The sequence below is a fragment of the Gossypium arboreum genome, chromosome 11 (genome assembly GCF_025698485.1).
Source record: "Gossypium arboreum isolate Shixiya-1 chromosome 11, ASM2569848v2, whole genome shotgun sequence".
Taxonomy (NCBI): domain Eukaryota; kingdom Viridiplantae; phylum Streptophyta; class Magnoliopsida; order Malvales; family Malvaceae; genus Gossypium; species Gossypium arboreum.
The window spans coordinates 12,149,922-12,169,639 of record NC_069080.1 but is presented as its reverse complement, the minus strand read 5'-3'; the positions used below and the strand labels follow the sequence as shown (position 1 = coordinate 12,169,639).

Genomic DNA, 19,718 nt, shown 5'->3' with positions numbered 1-19,718 from the left:
TGTAAAGATAGATATAAGTTTTGTTATAGTAGGGATTAAATTGTTTAAATTGTAGAATTGATGTTTTATATTGAATATTAAGAGATTGAAACTTGTTTAAAGTAGGTATAAAATGAAAACTATAAGGTTATTTGAAGAAAAATAATGGTTATGGTGGAATGACTAAATTGGAATTTATGTAAAAGTTATATGGAAAATTAAAGAGTGTGTTATTAAATAACATATATTGATAATTTTAAATGTTAAATTTTATGTAGCCAACGTAGCACCAAAAACATCATCAAAAAAGAGAAAGGAGAAAGTGAACGAGGATATCAAATAAATTCGAGAATTTCGGTTTGTATTTTTATAAACTATGTTTAATGATTTAATATAATGTAATTGTTATTTTTAATAGTTAGAATGTATAATGAATGATATGATGAAAACTGTTACTGCTTCTATATTGAAATGAAATGATTTGAATACCCTATTAATAGTGTCGGGATAGTCGGATACAATTGGCATGCCATAGGATTGGAAGTTTTCAAGGATATTCCGACTGTGTGTCGATGAGACACTATATGTGTCGACTACTGTGACTGTTCCGGATTCATTACAAAGAGGTACCTCGTACCTGACTATGATTGTTACTGTTATTGTTACTGTTACCCTACGGTGTATTTCGGTTTTGGCCGATGAAACACTGTATATTATCCCCAGTGCGTGGGTTGGATCCGCGTAACCGTTTAGATCCGAGTTATGTTAATAAGGGTAAATGAAAGTACTGAAGACTGTTTACTATTGATTATGTGACTGTGACTGGTATACGAGGTTGAAAGATATCAAGTGATAAGAAATATATATATATATATATATATATATATATATATATATATGAATTGCTTAACTACATGAAAGAGATATGAATGAATGTATAAGGCTTTAAGTTACAATGTATATACATGGTTTACTATTGTTTTAAGTATTAGTTTATAGAAATACCACTGAGTGTATACTCAGCGTACGGTATGTTTCCGTGCGCAGGACTAGGTACGAAAGAAAGCTAAGGACTCAGCATCCAAGCCATTCCCGAACTCAAAGTGGTGAAGTACCTTTCTTTTGGTAAAATGGCATGTACCTAGGCTGATAAGATTTTGTTTTGTAAATGATAAGAATGAGCATGAAAGATGTTGAAACATGGTATGAAATATGCACATTTTGGAAGTTAAACTTACCTGAGTTTGACTAGTATGATAATGAAGTATAATTATGATATGAATTGTGGTTCATAATCTTAAGAAGTATTGAAGTGAATGAATGAATATTTGCTAAGTTTGAATGGCATAATGAATGATATTTGATTTAAGAATTATTAGTAAATGTTTGGGTGTGAATTAAATGTGTTTAGCAAGTGAAAATAGCTTAAAAATGGTCAAAAATCATGTTTTCACACGGCTAAGTCACATGGGCGTGTGCCCAGGCCGTGTGGCAAAGTCAGAATCGCCCATAGGCTAGTCCCACGGTCGTGTGTGCAAGTCAGATCTGCCCACGGCCTGGCCCTACGGCCTGGCCACACGACCATGTCCCAGGCTACACGGGCGTGTGCCCCTATCTTCAAGAAAAAATTTTTAAAGTTGTCAGTTTAGTCCCGAATCACTTCTAAAACATATATTGGGCCCCGTAGGCCCATATTAGGGACTTTATGATGAAATTTGATAAGAATTAATCTAGAATACAAAATTTATTACTCGATTTTATATAAATGTTAGTGTATAAGTTTGGTAATGCCTCGTAACCCTATTCCGGTATCAGATACGGGTTAGGAGTGTTACAATACTCGCAACGTCTAGTGCAACATATGACATCCACACGAACTGTACAATTAATAACATTGTTATAGTGACATGAACAAAATAACATAACTAAAATAATTACATGACATTAATATAATATTATTTTGAAAAAAATACCTCCTATCCGACGTATGTCTCAATAATTTTTTGTATACAATGAGAATTTTTGACTTCCCAATCCCCGAACAAGTACATCATCTGAAAATAAATCAAACTTGTTAGATAACATTTTCATAAAAAATTATTCTTAATCGATGTTTAATTTCTTTTACCTATGAACAAGTGGGAAAATGTATTGTTGATAACTGAACAATGCCAAAAATAGCATATTGTATAGTACCCATTACTGCAGCAATAGTAAGCACCCACCTATATATTGTGCATCGTGCTTTGTCGTTGCTAATACAGTTGAACCCCAACTATATGGATGAGCAACTTGAAAATCAACCAACAGAGGTAAGTACATCAGACGAACTTTATTATTACATGAACCCAACATGAGTATCCTCTATTAGCTTTAGTATATACGCATGAGCAGCGCACATCTTCTCCCATTCAAAGACACTATTCGGTAAGGTTTCAAATTTTTGTTTGAGTCAGGAAAACTGGTAAACTTAGCATCACCATCACCCGATGATCGCACAAGCAACTAATAGCAAAGTAACGCAGGTTCGATCGTTTTACTTAAACCCGTGAATACATCATTGTCAATTGGGAGACCAAGTTGCAATGCAACATCTTTTAAGGTGGTGATGCACTTCCTACAAGACAAGTGAAATGCGTGAGTCTCCAAGCGCCACCTCTCAACCAAGACGAATATTAAGTTGGCCCTAAGCTCAAATGTCCTAATCAATATCGCCGTTACAAATCCTGCAACATCCAAATAAGGGAAAATACGTTTTTCTGGTTGTTAGCTCGAACCATGGACACATGCTCTCAATACACAGTACTCACCTTGTCCATAACAAATTACCATTTTAATTAAATGTCAATTAAAAAAATAATGACAAGCAAATTTATAAAATACCCGTGAATAACAAGTAGCAAATTTTTTTACTGGCACATTAATCATCATGGCAATGTTATCAGTTGCTTTGATCAATGAGCCTATTTCACACAAACAAAATTGAATAAACATATCATTTTAAAACAATAACACTTCCCCCTAATTTAGCAAAAACTCATTTTTGTCAATAACTTTTTTTAAATAAAATTTTCAAATAATAAGTGACAGGTAACACCGTGAATAAAAAAAAAAAAGAAAAAGAAGAAAACAATGAGAGTTGAAGAAAAAGAAGTCCTTAGCTGTTAACAAAAAGCTAAAAAAAAAATTAAAAAAATAACGAACAAAATTATATTTTTGTATATCTATTTAGTATACAAAGACAGGCCCAAATGACCATAAAGGTCCAACAAGTGAACGTTGGCTGTTTGCAGTGGCGGATGAAGTTTAGGCGGTCACATTAGGCCCGGGTCAGATCAACAAGAACGCGGATCCGTCTTGACGGTTGTGGTTAGTGGACCGGAGTATGGAGAGAGATTTGTTGAGAATTCAATTCAAAGCTTTTACCATCTTCAACCGTTCCCTCTCTCAATTTCTCATTCCAAAAACCCTCAAAAAAGAAAAAAAGATCCAAAATTATTAGCTTGTAATTCATTTCATTTCCGATTCCCAACGAGATCGGTACCCGTTGGTCTTTGTTCCCTAATGGCTACCAGAAATCGGACCGTCCAGTACAAAAAAACCAGGGATGCAGTGAAGAGCGTTCGAGCTCCTCTCTCTTCCTCAGCCTCCAGTTCCGGCGGTCCGGTTATTGAAATGGTTAATGCTTCTTTCCTTCGCTCCAATCGCTCTTCCTACGCTCCTCTCAGCACTGAAGAAGACCCTGGTCCTTCAAGGTAACCGATTTTCTCTCTTAATTCTTTTTCTTCATTAAAATAAAGTTCTTGTATTTGCTTAATAATTTCTATCAATATCTTCTTTTTTTTTTTATTATTTCGGTAGTGGCGCGTTTACGATAGGTTTACCGCCGTCGTGGGTCGACGATTCGGAAGAAATAGCGGCTAATATTCAACGAGCTAAGGCCAAGATGGCGGAGTTAGCCAAAGCTCATTCCAAGGCTTTAATGCCTTCATTTGGAGACGGCAAAGAAGATCAACGCGCGATTGAGGTTTTGACCAAAGAAATTACAGATCTATTAAGGAAATCTGAGAAGCGATTGCGAAATCTTTCGAACAACGGATCTTCCGAGGAGTCCACTCTCCAAAAAAACGTACAGGTAAATGCTAATAATTCTCTTTCTTGAACAATGTGGATTCTTTGTCCTAGCTTCACTTATAGATCATGAGAATTTGGTATAAATAAATCTCTGATTATTTATGCAGTGATTTACTTCTTTATTTTTTTGTTAAATTCCTCTTTCGGCAGCGTTCGCTCGCAACAGACCTTCAGACCCTATCTGTGGAGCTGCGGCGGAAACAATCAACTTATTTGAAACGGCTACAAAAGCAAAAAGAGGTTTGTTTGGATTGTGTTTTGGTTAGGTCAGGTTAATCTCTATGAAGCTTGCTGCTGCAATGCACGATGGTTGTATGCCCTGCTTAACTTTGTATATGTATTTGTTTTATGGTGTTGGAACAGGATGGTGCTGACTTGGAGATGAACTTGAATGATAACAGATATCGATTGGACGACGATGACTTCGGTGTCATGGTAAGCCCTTTCCTTATTTGTACTTAGTATTGCTACTGTTTCAATAGGTGGAATTATTAGGCTGTACTAGGTGTTAAAGCCTACTGGATTTCAATTTCTACTACCAAGTGACTGATGCTTTTGTAGAAATTTATATGTCAAACTCAGCTGAAGTGTAAATTGTGGATACTTTTGTTATTGGAATTTGCTTTGAACAAAGTTCACGTGTTTTTGGAAATGTTTTGGTATATGATTGATTGCAAGGACTGAAAAATTATGATGGTCTAGTACTCCAGTACAAACAACATGATGGGTGATTAATGCAGGGTTTTAATGAGCACCAAATGAGCAAGCTGAAGCAGAGTGAGTTCTCAACTGTAGAAAGGGAGAGAGAGATTACGCAGGTACCTGAATGCATGTTGTTTATCGTTTCAATGGCAGTTCCCTTCTAATGAATACAGTTGTTTTGCAGGTTGTCCAGTCTGTAAATGAGCTTGCTCAAATCATGAAAGACATCTCAGCCCTTGTGATAGACCAGGTTTGACTCGCATGTTTCTTTTATGTTATTAACTGTGGTTGTTCGATACTAACTGAGTTATGTATTTAAAATCTCCAATCAGGGCACAATTGTTGATCGAATAGACTACAATATCCAAAATGTTGCTACATCAGTCGAGGAGGGCTTCAAACAGCTCCAGAAGGTGTTGTATATTTCTGACCCATGCTTGCACATACACATAGGCAAAAACTCATCCGCTAATGTTGCAGTCATATCCTGAATTCCCCTCCCCAAACCCCTGGATACCAAAGATCACCTCTCATTTAGTATTCGGTGACTTGTGTATTCAATGTGTGCATTAGTTGCTATGCAGTCCCGCAGTTGCAGTTTTAATAAAACCTGAGAGTTGTGTATGACTTGTATTGGAATTGCAGGCTGAACGAACACAGAAGAAGGGAGGGATGGTGATGTGTGCAACAGTGCTGGTTATTTTATGCTTCATCATGATAGTCCTATTGATCCTAAAAGAGTTATTGCTATGATCGTTTTAGGGTACAGAACTGACAGCGGCTTAACACCCTAGTTTCACATGATTCATCATGTATATATGATGTTCCCGAGTAAGATGGACGCTGATGATAATAAATATAAACTGCGTTGTAAATAGTTTCGTAATGGTAATGCACTGTTTTTTCCGTAGAAAACTCATTTTTAACGTTGTAATGAGGCGAGTTTGTTTTAGTTGTAACGATTCATTCTTTGTGGGTAATGCTCAAACTAATGAAAAAGTGGAATGCATTACAGTGATCGTCTTGTCTGCCTTGAACTCTTAATATTCTAAATAATGTAGTGGCACACAAGGTTGATCCTTAGTTTCAAAACTACCGTGCTATGATCAATCTTATCTGACTATGGTTGATTATCTATAATCGAGGAAAATAATGTCATCTACCAACCATAAAATAATAATTGATATAACCAAACCTTCAAGTTAAGGCTTTTGTTTCTTTCGCTAACGTTTAGTTAATCAACGGGATATTTCTAAGCTTCCTCACGGTGAGGTGAGGATACAAAATAATTATTAAAGATATTAAACTTATAACATATTAAAAATATCTAATATATACTTAAAATTATTAAAATATTAATTAAATACTTAATTGTAATACCTTAGTTAATACATAATTATATAAACTTATTATTTAATGAATAGAAAAGTTAAAAACTTTTAATTCAAAATAATTAAAAGTTTTCATAAAAATAAATAAAAAGTAAAAAGAATTAAAAGGCTTTCAAGTAAGAGATTTTAAATGAAAAGTAAAAAGGTATTGATAACAATAGATATATTAGTTTATTAAAACTGAAACTAATAAAGGAACCTAAATTTTAATAGAAATAAATTTAGATATTAGTTAAAAAATTTATTATTAAAGTGAGCATGTTGATAATCATTTTAGTAAAGAATAATATGAATTCATATTTAGATACGTTAACTTCTGAAATTTGATAATGAATATTTAAAACTCATACTTGAATTTACTATAAAGTAAAAAATTAATATCTTAATCTAGATTGAGAATATCCAAATATATAAAAGAGAAAATAGATAATATTAAATATTGGAGAATGAAACAAATAAATGTAATGGATGTTAGCATTATATAGAATTAATAATCACTAATAAATGAATAAAATATGGATTATAACTAATTAATAAGAAAGAGAAAGAAGGTAGTAATTTTCGGGTAGACCGCAGCTTCTTTTCAACAGTTAGAAAAACCTATATAGACTTCGGAGCTAAAAAAGCGTCCCAACTTAACAACCTATCCATGAGAACAGAATTTTCAAAATTTTCAAAAAACAACAACAGAGTTTTCAATATAAAAAGAAAACCAAACAACCTAAAACCCTAGAGATTGTATCTCTCTATCTCAGCCTTACTCATCAATAGTTTGGATACCAAAAAAAAAAAAAAAAAAAAAAAAGAAAAACATATCGGACAATTCAAGAGATGTGAAGTGGATAAAGGTTTAGCCACCAGCTTCTTCAAACAGGTGAAAAGAAAATTTTAAAAATCGGTAATTGAGAAAAAGAAGGTGTGCAATGACTATGGCTGGTGAATTCCCGGCTGGTTTGAAGATTCTCATTGTTGATGATGATAGAACATGTCTCTTAGTACTGGAAAGAATGCTCCGGAAGTTTTCATATCAAGGTTTGTTATGTATAACATTCATCCTATTATACTTAAATTTTTTACCATAATCAATGCTCCTTCTTCTTCTTCTTCTTCTTCTTTTTTTTTTTTTGTTATTGTTGGTTTTATTTTCCTTTAATCATGATTTGACACAATGGTATGTAATTAATATATAGTGATGATTGATGTGATTGATTTTCAGTTACCAAGTGTCAGCAAGCGAGGGAAGCCCTTGCTTTGCTTCGACAAGACAAAAACAGATTTGATATCGTCCTATGTGATTTACATATGCCTGATATTAATGGATTTGAGCTTCTTCAGATCATTGAAGTAGAGATGGATTTACCGGTTGTTAGTAAGTACAAAATACATGCATTAGTTTCATGTTTTTCAAAATATTCCTTTTTCACTTTTTCAACGTTTATGGTGATACAGTGATGTCTTCTGATGATGGAAAAGGAGTTGTTATGAAGGGTATAGTCCATGGAGCTTGTGATTATTTGGTAAAACCAGTTCGCATGGAAGCTATTGGACTCATTTGGCAGCATGTGGTTCGCAAGAAGAAGAAACGTTTCTCGGGAGAAATTACTAGGTCATTGCCATTACAACCGGCTGACAATGCCGTCCCGCCAATGGATAAAAGAAGCCTGAAATACCGGAAACGGACAAGTGAAGACGAAGATGTAGCTGAGGATGGGGAATCCTCCGAGGGGAAGAAGCCGAGGATGGTTTGGACACAAGAGCTCCATGATTTGTTCGTTGCTGCTGTAAATGAACTAGGGCGTGGTAGTATGTACTCTACCTCTATACACCCCTTCAAGTTTATTTACCAAAATGCTTTGTCTTGACAAATGTTATTTCAGATGCTGTTCCTAAGAAAATTTTGGAACGTATGCAAGCTATGAATGTGACTTTTCTTACAAGAGCCAATATTGCCAGTCATCTTCAGGTGAACTTTATACTACGCAAGAATATATGTAGCTGGTCTTACAACTCATATCTTAAATTACATGTTGCAGAAATACCGCATGCATCTTCAAAAGGAAGGTCCAGTACCCTCCAGTGATAGCAGAGATGTGAATGCTTATATAGACCACCGCAACCTACAATTTCAACCTTCACCCACTACTCCATATCAACTTCCAATGCAAAATCTAATCACCGAGAGAGCCAATGGAAACGTATTAAGTATAGCTCCAAGTCATGTTGATGGAGGGAGCAATATTTTCAACTCCAACATTGCCTCGGAATCAAGTTGCTCTCTCCCAACTCAAGTCACCTTGTATAATCTCTATCGAGCAAACTTGTTATACCAGAATGATTTTCCTCCTACTAGTAATGGTGTTGCTATCTCTAATGACAATGCATTTCCTCCTAACGATGGTGTTGCCAACTCTAATGACGAAAGTTTTTACTGTAACGTAGTAGACGGTACGGAGCTTTCGAACCCATTTTCAGCTGTTGCAGTAGACGGTACGGAGCTTTCGAACCCACTTTCAGCTGTTGAGGAGTTGATCCACGAGCCCTCATTTTTGGTCGGACAATATGATCAACAAGCCTTCTTTCGTGGACCAATTTGAATAGGGTTAGCTAAAATTGTTCACTGATATGTTATTTGACGGATAAGCCTTTTGAAGATTTTCTTCGCAAAACAAATCCTGGTTTTCTATCCTCTGTACGTCTCGTGCAGTTCTATTTGTTTTATTTAGACATTAAATTAGTTCAAAATTTTCTTTCAATGTTATATATCCTTTCCCTTTTTCTTATATGTATATAAAGATGTAAGACTTTGAAAAAGAGGAGCTTGCTTCTATATTAGCGATTAAAGTCTTCATCCATGTGAAGGATTACACTTACTGCAAACAAATGGATGAATAATTGAATACATGCTACTGAATAGCGATACCATAAAAGTCTACTATATGCAGTAGTAGTTCAATGCTAAAAATCCACCTCTAACCCAAAGGTATCGAGGCTAAGAAGGCAACTGAAAAAAGAATTTGGAGTAGTTGAAATAACAAATTTGTCCAAATGCGGTCACTACTGCATTAGCAATAGAAGAGCAAGTGTTAGAAAGCCAAAAACGCTGCTTCTACCACTGACCATGGGAGCTTTGCTAGGAAGTCTTGTGGGAAGTGCACATTCCTCTCCGTTAAACAATACTTTTTTCGGGAACCCATCACCGGCAGCCACTTCAATTCCCGGTGTGGACTTCTTCTTGAAAGAGATAACTGATTGTTGAGTGCCGGGAACACGGGGATCCTTTTTCGGTTTGGCACCATCTGTTTCGGCTAGAAGATAATTCAAACCCGGACGACCTTGCATGAATAGTGTATTGTTGGAGCCAAGCAACTTGCTTCCATTGAAGGTGTAGACTTCTTCAAAGCCTGGTACTGCTTTATCCAATTGAACTGCTGCAAACCAGTCTTCAAAGCTAGAATCACCCCAGTTAAAAAGAGTAATCCTTGCAGTCCATCCATCTTTATGATCTGATAATAAGTGCCAGTTTATGCTAACTCCACAGTTATCTCCACAAGGCAATGGATTAGGAACTGATCGTCGTTTTATATCAGCCCACGACAATTGTTCAGCAGTCCTGTTCTCGAAAGGGATAAGAAGAGCATTGGGTCGTAGAAGTAGAGCCGGCTCTGTAGCACTGCAGGTTTGGCTTGGGTTGCTGTTGCAGCCACAGGCACATGTATTGCATGGAATAGCAGAATCATTGAAAAAAGCAGAGTATGAAACACAACATCTTGGAACTGCCTGCTTGGATTGTGTTATACTGCAAACCACTTGCCAACTAGCAATTGACGCTGTTGCTGATGGCAAACCACTTGGATCAGGGAATTGACTCGGGGTAACTCGTATTGGAGACCCGCATTCGTATTCCGGATTCAGAGTGCCATTGATCTTCCAGTTCTGAGGTGGAACTAACTCTGTTCTATTCAAGTCTGGAGGCATTTTGTAGACTTGCATGTTGAAAGATGATATAGACTTGCTTGGATCCATTAAAGGAGGCAGAATGGTCCCGTTTCGACAGCAAAAGGGAATTCTTCCAAGGATCGAGTCATTGGCTCTTGTGGGAGGCAGGTCAACAATAGTAGGCCTTCTCTCACAATTCAATACCTGCGAAAAATCCATTTCTTTGTAGTGCTGACCTTGCCTGCCGAAAATGCAGTCTGTTGTATCAACAACATAAGGGTAAGCTCCTCTCATGGCATAAATGAATTCCTCCCTCATCCAATCAAAGCTCAATTGCCATTTATCAAGGCGACCAAGAGGGTTATGAATTGAGATTGAAACCTGTGCCCAGTAATTATCAGTATATGCCCTTATCACGTCATACATGATTACAAGATCACCTTCTTGCCTGGCCAAGAATTCATCATTTACCCCATTGTTCGAATCAGAGTTTATATCATCTTGAATGCAGCATACATGCATCACATTGTTCCCTATTGAAAACCCACAAAAATTAACTCAAAAATGAATAGAATTGCAGGTAGATTTCCAAGTTTTAAATTCCTAAGACAGATTAAGTAGCTAAACAAGAAAGTAAAATATATCAATGGAATACATATCAAGTTTTCACGTTTCAATATATATATATTATTACTTTCCTTAGACTTTCATAAAGGAAATATTAATTCTGAGTGCAACTTATGGTTTATCTGGTCAAAATATTAACATACATATAACAGGTCAAAGTTGAAATGTATTCATGCATTAAAGCCTTAAATGTTGACTTTTCGACAAAACTTATACTAGAAATTATTTAGAGTTCGTTTTCATACAGCAGATTTTTTTTAATCATGGGGATGTATTCATTTTCTCATTACGTAAAGCTACAAATTATCATTTTCAACAATTAATTAGAACAGCAAATTTCCTTAAGGTTCCTCTGTTTTATAGAATTATTTCACCTACTATGTTCCCAATTAGCGTTCTTGAATATAAAAATAATCACAAAAACTATTTTCATTAAAAAATATATTAGACCTTGATTGGTGGCGTTAAGACAAGAATACCCATTGTTAACCAGACTAATATTAAGCGGCATGGGAACATCCGGAGCTGCGACACCGAATTGAGTACCCACTAAACCGACCCTAACCTCCATTTGTGCCCTGTCCCCGGCAGTCTCCACAGCCGATTTAAGGTCACTGATGGGGAAGCCGGCGAGAACGGTACCGTTTCCAACCTCAGCAGGGAAGGAACTCCCATCGGCCAAAACAGCGTTAGAAGCAGAGACCAAGAGCTCCTGGTGCTGAAACCCAACGAAGGCTTTCCAAGACTTGAGCTCGTGACGTCCGTTGTTGAGAACAGTTAAAGTGGACTCGAAACGGTAGGCTTGGTTGGTGGGGTCGGTGGGAGGGATGGCATGGCCTCCAGTGTAGTTGTACGATAAGAAGATGCCGTTGCATGAGTCGAAAGGGGGAGGTGGTGCTGGCGCCGGGGAAGGGGTCTGGGGTTGAGAAAGTGAATTGTCGAAGAGAGAAAGCAAAAGCAAAATGAAAGAGAAGATGATAGAATGGAGTTGGGCGGGAACAGCCATGGTTGATGATGTGGTTTCGATTCGAGAGAGAGGAAATATTTTTGAAGGAATTCAAAGTGGAGAGATTGGTTTGATTAAGTGAGAAAATGGGTTTAAAGAAATGGAATTGGTAAATGGAGAGCCGGCTATGTTTCCCTTTCTTCTTCACTGCAACTTGGCTGGCATAAGTAAAATAGTGGGAACCGGTCTTTGCCCTTCTTTCATTTGCTTCTTCTATTTTTCTGTTCTTTTCAAATTTTGCTTTATTTTAGAGCCGGTCTTACTTGCTTAATTTTTTTTAATCTATTAAAATATTTATGTTACATTTTAGTTATTTATGTTTAAAATATTATGTTTTAGTTATTTATTTTATTATGTTATAATATTTTAGTCACTAAACTGTTAATTTTTGTTAACAATGTAACAGTAAGCTGACATGGTATATTAAATTATCATTTCGAACAAAAATTTTAAAATTAATTTAACAATCGATTCCTATACATTTTCGTTTTGAGCAATTTAATTTTTTTCTTTTATGTTCTTTTAACTTTTTTCTTTTCTTTATTTTTCAATCTCTTCTGCTTCTCCCTCTGTTTTCCACCCTTTATTTCTTTTAGTGTAGTTTTTTTATATTTTTTATTTGTTAAAACTAGTCCCTATACTTTTATTTTTTTAAACAATTTATTTTTTTCGAGTGAGGTAAGCTTATAGACTAGCTTTAACAAATAAAAACATAAAAAATTACGTTAAAAGAAATGAATAAGGGAGGAAAACAGAAGGAGAAGCAAAAAGAATTAAAAAAAAGGAAAGTTAAAAGAACATAAAATAAAAAAAATTTTAAATTGCTCAAAATGAAAAAAATATAGGGACCAATTGTAGAATTTAACCTAAAAATTTTTATTTAAAATAATAATTTAATGTGTCATGCCAACTTAATGTTACACCATTAAGACAATTAAAGGCTTAGTGCCTAAAATGTTACAGTGCGATAATGTAAGTGGTTAAAATGTAACATTTCAAACATAAGTGACTAAAATGTAGCTTGAGACAAATAAAAGTGACTATTTTAATAGTATACTCTCTTTTTTTAATCTAACTTGTATGACCAAGTTTTATTGTTTTTTAAAGCTTTTTTTGTTTTATGTTTATAGTTTTTGAAATTTATAGTTTTACATAAAAATCATTAAATTATTAGTAAGTTTATATTTTGGTCATTTAATTTTAAAAGTTATAAAATATTCATTGATTATTTGAAAGATTTCATTTAAGTAATTGAATTATTTAAAGAAAGCTATTTAGATTATAGTTCACAAGTTCGTGACATTTAAAATTATTTTATGAAAAAACTGAATTGTAAAAGAGAAGAAAAAAGAATTTTCAATTGGTATAGATTTATGCAGAGGAAGCTATTCAACAACAGTTCTAATAGTCCAATAACTTGAATGAAAATTTTCAAATAGTTTAATCACCATTTTATAACTTTTTAAAATTGAATAATCAATTCGTAAACTCAATAATAATTTAATCAACTAATTTACCTGATTAAAAAATAAGAAAGAAATTACAGTTGCATCATTAAGTTTTTTTTATATAAAATGGTTATTTAATTTTAATTTTTTTCTTTTTCAGTTACTATCTTTTAAATTTGGTATAATAATAAATTTAGCTTTCGATTTTTACACATTATGTCAATTTAGTCTTAATTTTTAAATATTTAACCTCAATGTTCATATGTTACCTAATTTTATCCTAATTTTTATTTGAAATATGATTTAATACACATTAAATTAGAAATAAAAGCAAAAGTATATATTTAAAAATTGTTTATTATTAAATTAAAAATTCTCAACTACATTATTTTCCTTATACTTCAAATAACTAAGAATTTGATATCTCTCAATGATAATTAATCCAATTTTGCTATTAGTTGACAACTATTGATGAAGCAAACCAAAACTCAAAAATTATTATTTTTAAACTATTAGACTTGCAATCGAATTGAATTAACGAAGCGGATACTTTTTTATTTTGAAGCAATTAAATTGACTATTTTTCAAATTTTAAGTCGTTTTGCTTCTTCTTGTTTATTTTTCATTAAATCTAATGCATGGGCAATATTGACAAGATTCACAAAGAAAAGCAAAACTATTAAAGGATCAAATTACACTATGTGTAAATATTGAGGGTTTAATTTTAGAATTAATAGTAAATTGACACAATGTATAAATGTTGAGGGTTAAAGTTATTATTATGCTAATTCTAAAAGCTACTACGTCAACTTTCTATTTCTCATTTAATAGTTAATGACCAAAAAGAAAAAATCAAATAATTAAGTGAGTATTTTGTAATTTTCATAATTGACTAACTAAAAATAAACTTAACAAGAATTGGGGACTATTAATGTTGTTTACCCTTATTTTATTATAATTTGTATTTTGTAATACTTCATTTAACCACAGCATAAAATTATTATTTTGATACCCCACAGCACAAAATTATAGAAGATGCATCGTTTAAAAATTCACTGCCACGTAATACTCGTAAGATAATATAATACTTATATGTAATAATAGTCCAATGGAAAGCATACAAAAGACGTTAATTCGAACTAATTTAAACAGTAACTTAAAAAAAAAATGGAACAGAGGGGCCCATGATTTGAAGCTTCCGGCTCGTTTGGTGACTCGTCCTCTTGAAATACGGGCCATCTGTTTCCTCAAAAGCCCATATTAAAATGAAAACCCCCAAAAGGGTACCCTTAGTCATTCATATGTATTTCTATGCTCTATTGCTAATATTAAAAATAATAAGATCTGTACTAAACAAAAAAAAAAAAAAAGGTCGTTTCAGTTAATTTATATATATACTATATGACCAATTAAATTAAATATGTTCCGATTCTTATCATTTTTCTTGAATTTGTTTGGTCATTCATGTCGTCTTCTATGAACAAGTCTCTTCTTTTTCTATGCTTTTCCAGAATAAATTAATAATTAAACTAATTATGATGGAGATGGTTGGCAAGGTTCTGTTGAACCACGTGTATGAAATAAAATTTGAAGTTAATTTTGCATGGCCTGCATAAAATAATGTTCAATTAGTAGCCCAGTGAGACATTTGCATGGAGAAGAGAGGCAAATAATCATCGACAACACGACATATACATATTGTTCCTTTTTTATTTAATTATTTGGTTGTTTTTAATCAAAACAAAACAGACGCTTGAAATTGTTATTAGTAAATCAGATACATACTTCAATTATTATTAATAAATGTCGGGAGGAAAGAACAACATGTTTATTTAAACTCCTTACAATTTAAACATGTTTATTTAATTAATTATCCAATTTAAACTCTGTATATAGTTAATGAATAACTTGTTTGCCTTTTGGCTCCTTTTTTACTTGAATCCTTTATGTTATGATGGAATGCAGAACAATTTTAGGAGTGCATAATCTGAATGACAAAACTTGATTGCCCCAAAACAACTTCATACAAGGCTGCGTATGTCTCGTTAGCTAGAAAAGGTAACGCCTTGATCAAAAGCAAGAAGGCTGGAGCCATGAATGCTCTGGTTCGAACCAGACCTCATCATGTTCATGTTAGGAGGGTCATTACCTTGCTGTTTTTTGGCTATCAGTAAAGGGACGTGCTTTATGGTTGAAAGAGGTGATACTCTTTGCAAAGGGTACATTCTCAAGGTACAGGACAAGATCGTCTCAATGTATCTACCATATGAGATTCTAGGTTTACAGTAATAGCACCTTGTTTTAAAATCAATGATTCAAGATACAGGATAAGAGTGCCTCAAGGTCAGGTTTCTTATGACTTGAATTTTCACATTTAATGTTTGCTTTATATTGCTATGTTTGGAGTTTCATGCTTCTTATGAGCACATAGCTTGATTAGGTTTAAAAAATCACTTGAAGAATGCAGCAGTATGAATGATCTTTCTCACATTTATTCAAAACCTGCTTTCAAATCCAAAATCTGTATACATTCAATTAACATAGGACACGAAATCCATTCTTACTCCCACCCCTGACAGCCTTTTGAGTCCCTCCAAAGAATTGTTCTGATGCCCCACACCATTGTTTAATGATAAAGCTCCATTGGCACTTTATTCTCATTTATCCTACTAAAACCTTTCTTTTTGTTGCATGCTTGCCCACAAGAATCTATTCTATTTCTACCCACTGTCCTATCTTCTGTTTCCTGGCATTGCGTCAATACTTTTCAATGGCTCCATTGAACTCAAAAGCTCCCACGGCTTGGCTGAATCCACATGGCTCAAACAAAGTTGCAAATAAATGTTAAATCCATAACCTTCTATAAACTAAATGAGTTCCAATTTCGAATTAGGTATTTTTCTCTCCATTTCATGACAAAAGCAGGCTACAAGGGATATTTTCTGGTACATTGACACAAAGTGAAACAAAAGCTGAAATTCCTGCTCACTTGATTAAATATAATGCTAGGCGTATGTATGCATCCCCACACAAGAACATGTTTATAATGTAGTTTGGAGTGGCAAAGAAATTCAATCATCCATGTGGTAATCTGTCCCACTTAGCTAGTCTACTTGCAGCTAAAGCCTGCAACAATACCCAAATTATGTAAAAGCCATATTATATAGACCTAATTTAGGTTCAGGACGGCGGCCGTGGCAACCTCTCCTTAGAATCATCGAACCTCGCCAAATGATTAAAACTAACGGGATTAGCATATGATTAGAACAATTGAGGTCAAAAGCTATTAGTATCTGATGACTTTCATGATTTCACCACCAGCAACCATGTAGGTCCAGCAGCAGCTGTTACCATAACCACGTCAAACTTTAATTAATTAATCAAATTATAGAAGAATTTTCTTTTGCATTATAGATAATAGATATTCTCAAAGACAAGGCCGCTCGCATGATGCCACATAGCCAATTAAGCTATAATATTAACGATGAACATGAAAGGATCAATATTATAGGGCGCTACAAAGATCCAAACTGACTGGCTACCTGTGCTGTGTTGAACAAAAAATAGAATCCAATAGGCCACGTGTGGGCAGGGCCAAAGAAATCGATTTTTCCCATTCCTACTTTGGACATTTCCTACGCTACAATGACATCTGGGTCCCACCGATGCCGCCATATTATGATGGGATTTAGCTCGACATCTTAGCTTCTTTTAAACAACCGCTCATTATTAATCATTATAATAAAATAATTTATTTTTTGGATAATGAGATAATAAAAACAACAAAATTTACCAAGAAAATAAGCACAAGAATCAGACCCCAAAGGGAGAATTTGTGGGTGCGCAAAAGAACAGTGTTATCAGGTTGGTAGCTCACAAGCCTTCCGCCGCTACCACATAAAAGCAAAAAGCAACCCGAATAAAAATTTTACAAAACTCCATCAACTAAGCAAGAGGCTTGACCAAAACATCCTTCCAATGCCTATAATTAGTTCTCCACTCCCATTTCAATTAGGTCCCTTTCGGCCACCACTGAAAATGAACCAACCAACTGGATACAAGAAAAAAGAAATCACATTTCCTTGTCCACTGAAGTGAGGTGAGGTGAGGTGAGGTGAGGTGAGGTGGTGTGCTTATACTGATACACATAGAGCAATGCCACTAGCTAAACCTTAAAACACTAACCACATTTTGCCAAAATGGCTTACTTCTCTGATCCCATTCAATATCTATCCTCTCTTTTTTTTCCTTTAAAAAAAAAAAGACGAAAACAAAAAGCGGGCCAAATAGAATAGAAATGGATTGACAAATTAGTCAATAAAATACAATAGAAAAGACAAAAAAAATGTAGTAGTCATCATCAATCATCAATTCATCATAGAAAACAAGACGCAAGAATAATGTAGATGAAATGACGAACTGGAGAAAATGAAACAACAGTCTGGGTAGGGATTTTTACCGAGGACTATGCCAACTGGGACTTCAATGTGGGTGTCTGTACAAGTCATATGGCGCCCATAGAGCATCAAGCGGACATGGCCTTTTTGAATCCAGCCTAAGCCATGGCTTGCCGCTGCCGGACCAATGCAAGAGGCTAATCGGACCCGGATGCAAGTCTCGACAACTTCCCCGCACATTGTCCCCACCCAGCCCGTGTTGGTTCCATCTATGCTCAATGGGCGCCACGCGGCCCGCAAAAACTAGCAAGAACGGCGGCAAGGAACCAAGCTCGTAGATTCGGTTGCTTTTCTGGATCTCCATCCACCTTTCGATCCGTCTAGTGAACCCGGCCCGTCTCCATCTCACCAGATCTATCACCATCACCCCCGTGTTAAAATAACATGGTTTCCTTCCTCTGAAAGTTCCTGAAAATCGATCGTCCGACCAGAAACTGTTAGTAAAATATTTTGTGAAGTTGGCATGACAATACTCCGGTGCTCCAATTGTTCGTGAGCGCAAGTTGGTATTCCATAGCTTAGAGATATCGTCAACAAAAACCAGATCAGAATCCAAATAAATCACTCTTCGTACGCATGGCTCTAGCAGATCCGCTAGGTAATTTCTAGCATAATTTAACGGCTGTTCAAGCGCTTGCCTAACTGAAGACGATATCAAGTTTCGTACAATCTCAGGATCGAAATAATAAACCTTGAATTTCAATTGGGGGAAGGTTGATCGAACGAGGGTTTCCATATCGGTCTCTGAGACAAGGAAATGGAAGAAAACGTTCTCTGGACACAATGAATGCTGGAGAATGGAGTGAACGGCAGCGATTAACCCACGGAGGTACTGAACATCTAGTGTTATAGCCACATGCACCAAAGTAGGATCACAAACGCCAGTGGTTTGGTGGTCGGCGAAGCCACATTCATCGGCATTGCGAAATTCGAAAGCCTTTCGGAAAGAGAATCTATCGTCCTGTGAGTCTGGTGATGTGGACACCTGAAACGACGGTAACCGGATGTAACTGTCGAGGTGAGAGGATCTAATGGCTTCAGCTGGAGGAAACGACTGGAGTGAAGGAGAGAGAACAATCATCACCATTGCAGCTGAAAAGAAGCCAGAGAATTGTATTATCCAAAGCATCTTAACTCTGTAAATCCCTCTCCACTTATTTTTTTAGATTTGAAATCAAACCAATATTGTAAGATTATAGAGAGGGATGATCGAAAGAACGATAAGGTTCCTTTTCGGTCCGCCAGAGTTCAAAAGAGTAGAATGAATAAATATGAAGAAAGAAGCAAAGCTCAGAATCGCCCTTTTTTTTTTTTTCTTTGGGTTCTGTGTCAAATTGGAAATTGCCGTAGGAACGAAGCGACCTTTGTTGGGAAAGATATATAGAAAAGAATCGCCGAAAAGATAACCAGAACGTAGAATAAGAGGGCCCGGCGCTACCGTGTGCCACCGTCCCAACCCTCTCACTCCCTTCACTTTTTAGTCCCCTCTTTTCTCAATTAGAGAAGCTGATGGGGGTAACCCAAGAGAGAGATAAGAGGCAAAGACTTGAAATAGAGAGAAAGACGGAGGGCAAGATGAATAGATATATTCTTTTAATTTCCCTTAGCTTCGCGTTTTCTTCTATCGTAGATATCCACGATCAAACTTAAAAAAATAATTTTTAGGAAAAAAATATTAATAGCATAACAAAAAAAATATTATGAAAAGATAAAGGGTTTTTACAAACAAAAAGTAATTATCGAAATAATATAATTTCTTTTTAATTACTCTAATATTATATAATGTGCGTGGAAATTCAAATTAAGATAGCGATTAATGATTTCGAGTGACAATAATGTATTCATTCTGTTAAAATCAAATATGATAGTATTGAAAAAATATACATGAGGATTCTTTTTCTTTTGCCTTGCATTTTCAAGTGATTTGGCCTCTTAACCTTTCATTGTTTTAAATATATTTTTATTGATGAATTATGGTTAAAATTTTAAAAGTAAATATATTTTTTATTTTTAACTTCAAAAATAATTAATTAAAAAT

At 34.9% G+C, this 19,718-nt stretch overlaps 4 protein-coding genes across 5 annotated transcripts; 2 read left to right on the top strand and 2 right to left on the bottom strand.

Annotated features, from left to right (window-relative positions):
* Positions 1-3,238: 3,238 nt before the first annotated feature.
* LOC108471117 (tlg2p-like protein a) lies at positions 3,239-5,833 on the top strand. Its single transcript, XM_017772707.2, has 8 exons — positions 3,239-3,734; positions 3,841-4,114; positions 4,264-4,353; positions 4,477-4,548; positions 4,854-4,931; positions 5,000-5,065; positions 5,148-5,228; positions 5,461-5,833. The coding sequence occupies exons 1-8, from the start codon at positions 3,544-3,546 to the stop codon at positions 5,566-5,568; spliced, it is 960 nt and encodes a 319-aa protein (XP_017628196.1). The 5' UTR covers positions 3,239-3,543; the 3' UTR covers positions 5,569-5,833.
* Positions 5,834-7,135: 1,302 nt separating this feature from the next.
* On the top strand, positions 7,136-8,930 carry LOC108471452 (two-component response regulator ARR2-like). Its single transcript, XM_017773068.2, has 5 exons — positions 7,136-7,238; positions 7,423-7,575; positions 7,656-8,009; positions 8,084-8,169; positions 8,240-8,930. The coding sequence occupies exons 1-5, from the start codon at positions 7,136-7,138 to the stop codon at positions 8,798-8,800; spliced, it is 1,257 nt and encodes a 418-aa protein (XP_017628557.2). The 3' UTR covers positions 8,801-8,930.
* A 78-nt stretch (positions 8,931-9,008) lies between these two features.
* LOC108471339 (COBRA-like protein 7) lies at positions 9,009-12,024 on the bottom strand. The gene is made up of 2 exons (XM_017772972.2): positions 11,220-12,024; positions 9,009-10,675 (listed from the first exon to the last, which is right to left on the bottom strand). Exons 1-2 carry the CDS (start codon positions 11,773-11,775, stop codon positions 9,261-9,263), a joined length of 1,971 nt encoding a protein of 656 aa, XP_017628461.1. The 5' UTR covers positions 11,776-12,024; the 3' UTR covers positions 9,009-9,260.
* Positions 12,025-15,695: 3,671 nt separating this feature from the next.
* On the bottom strand, positions 15,696-19,322 carry LOC108470471 (probable galacturonosyltransferase-like 7). 2 transcript variants are annotated; one of them, XM_017771791.2, is made up of 2 exons: positions 17,683-19,322; positions 15,696-16,567 (listed from the first exon to the last, which is right to left on the bottom strand). In XM_017771791.2, exon 1 carries the CDS (start codon positions 18,807-18,809, stop codon positions 17,706-17,708), a length of 1,104 nt encoding a protein of 367 aa, XP_017627280.1. In that variant the 5' UTR covers positions 18,810-19,322; the 3' UTR covers positions 15,696-16,567; positions 17,683-17,705. The 2 variants fall into 2 exon arrangements, with proteins under 2 accessions (XP_017627280.1, XP_017627281.1); XM_017771792.2 differs by lacking the exon at positions 15,696-16,567 and adding an exon at positions 16,930-17,274.
* Positions 19,323-19,718: the final 396 nt, after the last annotated feature.